Source organism: Nanorana parkeri, unplaced genomic scaffold (assembly GCF_000935625.1).
Source record: "Nanorana parkeri isolate BGI_ZX_2015 unplaced genomic scaffold, ASM93562v1 scaffold1493, whole genome shotgun sequence".
NCBI lineage: Eukaryota > Metazoa > Chordata > Amphibia > Anura > Dicroglossidae > Nanorana > Nanorana parkeri.
Genome location: NW_017307761.1, coordinates 279,993 through 287,957, shown reverse-complemented (window position 1 = coordinate 287,957; position 7,965 = coordinate 279,993). Strand labels below are relative to the sequence as shown.

The following is a 7,965-nucleotide window of genomic DNA, read 5'->3' as shown; positions in this document are numbered from 1 at the left end:
AGTGTGGGGTCAGCTATTACAAGGCATCCAAAACTCATGAGCCATGAAGCTACACCCTTCAGTTACATTATAGCCTGCTATATATTTAATGTATTTTACAATACAGGAGGATGGAGGAACTCTTTCAGGTGGGAGTCAGAGCAGCTGGGGAAATCACAGAAATATATTGCCTGCAGAGACACACAGAGGCTGATTTGAAGAATACCAGAGATACTTGGTGCCTGCACTTCATCAGTATTGTTAGCTTGCAATACACACTCCGTTTGGGACCCCAAAACAGTGTTTTCACACAGAAAGGGTTGTTGTTTCCTTAAAACTGCACTGGAATTTTGTTTGGGAAACAGTTTATGTATAAACACTGCTTCCTGGAGTTCAACTAAGGCCTTGTTCACACCAAATGCAGAACAGATCCGCTCAGGTTTCTGCACACGCAGTGCAGTGACTTGTGCCGTGTTTTTGATGCGTTTGCAGATCCAGAGCAGGTAAAATGGGGCTTGCTGCAGTTTTTTCACCTGCTCTGGACCTGCTCTTGAACTGCACGCTGCTGAACTGGAGCAAAAAATACCATTGGAATACATTGGACGCTTGATTTGTATTGTGATTGTAATGTCTTCCTTATATTGTAAAGCGCTGCGCAAACTGTTGGCACTATATAAATCCTGTATAATAATAATTGGATGCAGTTTTGATCCGGTCTGCAACTGCTCTGCTCTGCGCTTGGTGTGAACAAGGCCTAATGGTTGATATTATGGATAGATGCCAGCACACCAAATAAACTGTAAGCAGGTTTAGCTTTACTTGCGCAACATCATACCAACAAAATGTCAGAGACACACAGGGCCTCTTTATCAAAGTGTTAAAAGTTAACTTCACTCAACTTTTTATTTCAGTTTTGAGCAGGCATTGCCTATTTGTATTTATTTTTTAATCAAATGGAGTCTCACCACATCAGTTTCTGTTACTCTTCATCTAATAAGATCATAACAAAGGTGTGTTATATACAGCTGAATTTGATTTAAGCTAGGTCTTAGAGCCATCACTCTTCTATGATTCTATGTTTCCAAAGTATGGCTGATGTAAAAAAATGATGCAAACACAATTTTCCCGGTAAAGATGATCTGAACTGTGGAAGCCGTGCTTAATAAGGGGCAAGTAATGGGCAAAGGTTATCGCCATTGCTTATAGACTCATTGAAACTAATCGTTTTCCATGAACTGACCTATGATTCTTTGTTCTACACTGTGTCTCTTTGGGGAGGCAGCCATCTTGGTAGATGCAGGGCTTTGCTTCCTCGTGTTAGTTCTGTCTCTCCCATGACTGGTGATGAATAATCAAGAAGCAGCAGGGGAGACAGATAATACAAAGATCCACAGAATAAATGAAGCAGAAGCAGGGGGATCCTTTCACTGCATGCCCTCAGATGCAGCTTTCTCTACTGTCCAGTAGGCCCTGAAGAGAACACTGAGCATCACAGTAGTTATATCAAATAATCCCGCAAGACTGGTAGCCAGAAGCAGCATTGCCTCATGCCACATTTACACTTGCATTTGCAGCAGTATCACAAATTGCTCCATGAGACTCATGCAAACAGCTGCGGAGGGGAAGAACTATATAATGACAGCTCTCTTATCAATATCTTTTAGTAAGTGCGGTTCTAGAGAACTCACTTAACAATAGATATTGATAAGATGGAACAAGCTAAGAGATGGGCAACAAAAATTGTAAAGGTTCTGAGGGTTGAAACATATCATGAGAGACTGCAGGAACTTAATATGTACACACTTGAGAAAAGAAGAGAAAGGAAAGGAGGGACATGAATGAAACCTTTAAGTTCATTAAGGGTGGGAGTAAAGTTCAGGAAGGTAGTATATTTAAAATGAAATCACATTGAGAAATGTATGAGACTGCCCAAAAGCAAGTGTGAGTGGCCCCTTAGACGATCTTACTGTGTAGATAGTCAGTGGGTTCTTCCAATCAATGCAGATGGGAATTTAATCTGCTCTGTCACATAAAAACAACAAATACCGTATCACAAAGGGGTTGATGTATAAAACTTCCGCCCAGCCATGTTCTTTCAGTCTTACTCACTTTGAGGTGTAGTTTTTGAAGAATGCGAGAAAGGAGTCTGGGAAATTTGGCTTCATCCATTTCATTTATAATGGAGACTGCTTGCTTGATGCTAGGAAAGATAGAGAGAGATTTCTTAAATAGAAAACTATGTTGGTTTTAGGTACATTTTTTTAAAAGTTTAAATATTTTTAAACCAATATTTTATCAGTTATTATAAAATATACATTCTATGTTTTACAAATAAATATATATAAACTTTTACACTTGGTGGTTAGCTTTTGGATGGAGCAGCACCAGCACTGCACACTTCAGGATTCAGTACCCCATGCTGCAGAGGAATCCACCTGAAAGTACGTGGTGCCTGCGTGATAGTGCTGGGAGCTTTCATCACAATATTGATATGGGTATTTTAAATAGAAAATATGCCAGCAATGTACACAGAGTGTACATGAAGCAAGCATATGCAGCTGATGTACATGAACACAGAAACTTACATTTTGTGCTAGCCTTCCTCTTAATTTCCGCTGTGCATGCATGCCCGCCCCCCCTCTCCCACCACCAGCCAGCCCCAACCCCCCTCTTCCCTTGACACTGTATTGTGTGTAAAGGCAGAGCGTGTGTTTACTAATCATGTTACAATGGGTGACAGGGAGGGCGGCAGCTGATTACAGTCTGACACCCTGGTGTCAGACTGATTTTCCTATGGAGAAAATGTTTAAACCAAATGCAGACCAGATCTGCATGAGGTTCTGCACACGCAGTGCAGTGGGTTGTGCCGCGTTTTTGATGTGTTCCGGGCTGTTTTTGGTTGAATTGTTTTATTTATTTTTTATAGAATAGGGTTTCTGTGCATTCCAGGGTGTTTTTGATGTGTTTGCATGCGTTCCGAAGCAGGTAAAATAGGGCTTGCTGCAGTTTTACTACATGCTCTGGAACTGAACGCTGCGGTGTGAACTAGAGCCCAAAATACCATTGAAATACATTGGACGCAGTTTTGATCCGGTCTGCAACTACTCTGCTCTGCACCTGCTCCGCGCTTGGTGTGAACAAGGCCTTAGGCTTCAGGCCTAATAAAACCTTCCAAAAAAAAAGAAGAAAGCCTGCAATGCGAGTCATGAAAATGTGCAAATGTATACATCATCACTGTACCTCGTCATTACCACAATAAATGCTAATCACTTAAAAGGTGGAAACAAACTTTAAAGCAGAACTTCAGGAAACAAGGTACCTATAATGATGGTGGATTACTGCTGTTTACTGCACAAATCACATATTCATGCATGCCAGATATTACTCATATCACTCTTTTACTGGCACTGTGACTGAGAGCTCCCGTATGGTGAACATCCCTTCAGTCTCTCTTTGTCCGTTCACAAAATGCCTTGTATTCTGTTCAGAGAATGCAAGGTGTTCTGTGCATGGACAAAGAGAGGGGAGAAGCAGGTAAATTATAGGATCACCCTAATGTTAGGGTGTCTCACCAGTCAGTCAAAAATGCCACCAGTCAGCATGACCAGACTATAGCCTTGTACCTGCCAAGCCTTAAAATTGCGCTCGCCCGAAAATCGCCAATTTACATGTCAGGTCCTCTTTATGAAGACATCACGGGTCTCCAAGACCCCTAATGTCACCTAGGGACCCCCAGAGAAGCTGATGAAGCAAAGATCTGCTTCATCAGCTTCTGTAGCTGGAAAGTGACACAGAATGCAGGAAGTGATGTAATATACATCACTTCCTGCCTTCCTGGACTGGAGAGTAGATTAAAGGGAGATCGTGTACTGATCTCCTGTCACAGAGCCGTGCCGGTCCCGGCCGCATCGGGCACAGCGGATCTCGGGACCGGCAGTGACAGCTGCTGGTAATACAAGCGACCCGGCGTCTCGAGATGCTCGATTGCTTGAATGTAAAGCTCCCGGCCGGCTGTGTAATTACAAGCTGCTCGTCGGGCTCCGCCGTCCTCTCGTCACAGAGGAGCGGACGAGTGGATTATAGTATATACCTGTTGAGGCCACAGGAAACCTGCCAGAGCTACTACAGGGCTTTACGTTGATCTTTGGTACTACGCTGTGCTGATCGACTTCCCCCTGCGGTAAAAACACTGGTGATTGCTCACTCCGCACAGTGGTCATTCAGACAATGCCTAGTATCGTTATCAATGAATAACAGGAGTTCCCAGATTGGATGAGGGGTGGTGACGTGATGTCACAACCCAGTGGCAGTAACATGATCCAGTCAATTGCTGCAAAGCACTGTAGTAGCTCCGGCTACATTGTATTACAGGATTCCTGTGGCCTGTATACTAAACTAGACCAAGCTGGACCAGCAGAAGTGTATATGAATAATTATATCAGCAGTTCAGCTCACGATTGTAATAGGAAAATAAAAACATGCAGGTTGGAGCAGGGTCCACATCTCCCACTAGCAGGAAGTGTCAGAACCAGCCAATCACAGCAGCCTGGTCTGCAGAAAAATGTCTCCGTATGCAGACACCATCTCGGCCCATCATTTGGGTCCTGACACCCAATCACTAATATTACTGGGAATAAAATCATGGAAAATCCAAACAGAAGGTTAACAGAGGAGAGATCTTCCAATGGGGACACTTGTCTGGTGACAGCTAAAGGCCTGTTCACACCAGCAGGTCTACGTTATGGTGCACTGGTGTGTGTTGTAAATGCGCACTGTGGCGGTTTGTTATAACACATCGCAGTGTTTACTTTTTTTTTTTTTATGTAAAAAATAAACACATGAATGAACTCTGTGCGCGATGACACGGTGTGATGTGCTGATACACATTGTAGGTGCACTGTATAGAAGTGGAGACATGCTGTATTTTTATTCACTTCCTGTTGAGTCTACAGGACAGGAAGTAAAGGGAACTCTCCCTAATGACAGATGGCATCAGGAAAAACTGACCATGATTGTAACCCTCCCCTATTCCATCCAGAAAAGTTTTGTTTTTTTTAGATACTTTAATCTCATTTTTCCAACAAAATATTATTATGTCTCCACCTCAAACAGGTTAACCTCCATGTTTCTTTAAAGAAGAACTCTGGGTACAAAAGTTATTAACCCTTGCAGTGGGGCTACCCCTGCACTGCAAGGGTTAAGTGCTCATTTTTGTCTAGGGTCAAATAAGTTATTCTCACCTGATCCTTCGAGCCAGCCAGCTGTCACTGCACTCCCTCCTGCCTGTCTCCTCCTCCTCTGCAGTGATGGTATGTCCCTCGACGTCCTCATGTCCTACACAGGGTGTATAGAACGTGATGATTCAGGGATCTTAGACCACAGCAGCGGAGGGGGAGTGAGGCTCCAGGGACCGGTCTAAGAACAGGCCAACTTGGAGGATCAGATAAGTATAACTTTTTTTTCTTTTTGGCCCTAGGCAAAAATGAGCACTTGCAGTGATTGCAAAAATGAGCAGCGCATATGTAGCCCCACTGCAAGGGTCAATAACATTTTGAGTGGAGCTCTGCTTTAATGAAAGCCCTTTCTTAGGATATTGTGCATCAGGACAACACAGCAGAGCTAACACAGGACGCAGAGGAGACCCTGGCACCTGCACTGGAACATTTGTACATGTATTATATAAGCACATTGTCAGTCATATGATACAGGCTCCATGATTCTTATATGACAGCACAGAGCACAGAGCACACAGCCTCCCACCACCCCCGGTGACAGCTGTCACTCACACAGTACACAGACCCCTCCCCCTTGCTCTACCTCGCGCTCTCCTTCACTATCACCGTAGCCATAGTGACAAGCACCGCGCCAAGACACCCTCTGCACCTAAGTCGCGCCGGTGATGGTTTAAGTCAGAGGGCAAGTCACGTGACTCCTGCACAGCTTGTCAGCTGACCGACTTCTTCCTCTATTACTACGGTAGCCGGCAGGATTCAAAACGCGAACGTGTGTTCGGTTATTGCCTAAACTGAGCTCAAGTCATTTTATACCCAAATGCCTGTTTCGGCTGCCAGATGCTGTGGAAGGAGGACGAGCAGCTGACTGTACATCTGCGCTTGCTCTATTATGTGACTAGTACCGTGCAGTTCTGTATCTGTACACGAGGTGGCAGTGTTCACTGGAGGTTCTGCCATAACACAGCCGTTCACTATAATCCATTCATAGTCCACACACTCATCTGGGAGTAAGCCCTCGTTCACACCTGAACGTGTTGTAGCGCGTTCTACGCTCGAAGAACGCTCTACAAAACGCTCTAAAATATAAATTGCATTGGAGTCAATGGACTCGTTCCCACCTTGCCGTATTTCCGCCCGTCCCGAACGCGCTACTTTGGGCCGTTTTGTAGGGCGTTTTCTATTGGAATACAGCCAAGTAGCCTTCGGAATCGCACGACGGTCGCGCGACAGACGCGCTTTTGCAATACGCCTAGGTGTGAACCCAGCCTAAAAGGACACCTGGTTGCAACAACGTTTTACAACACAGAAAAAGCGAGTCATATGGACCAAACGTTCATGTACATCAGCCATCAGTGATACTTCAGCACGTGCGTTTTCAGACAATGTTTGCACTTTGTTTTTACACTTTTTTCATGCTTAAGCGTTTTTGTTTTAGATAGTTACTAGGAGGAGGAGAAGCCGTGAAATTGTGTGAAAAACACATTTTTCAGCCACTCCTATTAAAGTCTATGGGGCCAAAAACACGCAATTCTGCCCAAAAAAAGCTTTTCCGAGCAACAAGTGACACAATGCTGGGAACAGGCATCAATGTAAATAATAGGATTGTTCATGTTGAGAGTTGTCGCAGTTCAGGAACTATGATATGCTCCGGTGTGATTGTAAGCTTAGGGTCACGTATGGTAAAAATTAGAGATGCACCGATATATCGGCCGCGGAACATATCGGCCGAAAATTGCACTTTTGGCTAAATACCGAAAGTGCAATTTTTCTGCTTTCTCTTCTCCCTGCTGGGCGCTGCTCTGTATCCCAGCGGGGAGGAGAGAAAGTGCGAGCGCTGCGGGAGGAGAGCGATGTGAGCGACCGGCGTCTCTCCTCCCACACCGCTCAGCCTCCTGTCACAGATCAGCAGAGCGGTGTGTGGGCGTAGACAGCCCGCACTGTCACAGGAGGCTGAGCTCTCCTCACGCACCGCTTGCTCAGCCTCCTGTGACAGCTGTAAGGATGGGGAGCGAGTACAAACACTCATTGATCGCTGAGTGTTTGTAGATAATTGAGGACAGGGTATGGTGACTATATCCTCAATTATGAATGAATGGGAAGTGATCTACATCACCTCCTGTTCATTCATGATTGTGGTTATAGTAATCATACTCTGTCCTCATGTTATCAATGAACAGGAACAATCAGCATAGAGGATTCCTGTTCATTTATAACAGGATTCAGAAAAAGAGATTAAGGCCTTTGTGTCCTCAATCTCTTTTTCTATTTTAAAAGGGAGATATCAGGGGTCTGTTTAGACACCTATTATTTCCACAGAGCCCCTAAAAGTAAAGTAAAAAATAAAAATATTTAATAAAAAATTAATCAATACATATAAAAACAATTAAAAAGTTTATAAAAAATAAATAAAAATAAAATATTCAAAAAAATTTGAGAAAATTAAAATACAAAACATTTTCAGTTTCGGCCTGAATCAGATCACACTTCAATAGCTTATTGCTGGGCTTCAGGAGCCTAGCAATGACAGCTATGGGACCGGAAGTGATGCAATACGCCTCGATCCCGATCCCATAGTACAGGGAGGAGACCGGTGAACGGACGTTTACCGGATCATAGAAGCGCCGGGAGTCTGTTCAGAATTAATGACGGAATTATCCTGTCATGGGTCGTGAAGAGGTTAAGGTACGTTTTCTATGCAAAGATGCTATGCATACATAGACACAATAGGCACCCACTACTCTATCCTTCTTAG

The 7,965-nt window shown here is 44.0% G+C and overlaps 1 protein-coding gene across 1 annotated transcript in view; it reads right to left on the bottom strand.

Annotated features, from left to right (window-relative positions):
• The window catches only part of COMMD10 (COMM domain containing 10), a 40,005-nt gene extending 34,070 nt beyond the window's left edge, over positions 1 to 5,935 (bottom strand). The window contains exons 1-2 of the mRNA XM_018570273.1: positions 5,797 to 5,935; positions 2,089 to 2,179 (exon numbers count right to left, since the gene is read on the bottom strand). Of these exons, the coding sequence (XP_018425775.1) occupies positions 2,089 to 2,179; positions 5,797 to 5,828 (123 nt within the window). The 5' untranslated portion in view covers positions 5,829 to 5,935. The remainder of the gene's footprint in view (positions 1 to 2,088; positions 2,180 to 5,796) is intronic.
• Positions 5,936 to 7,965: the final 2,030 nt, after the last annotated feature.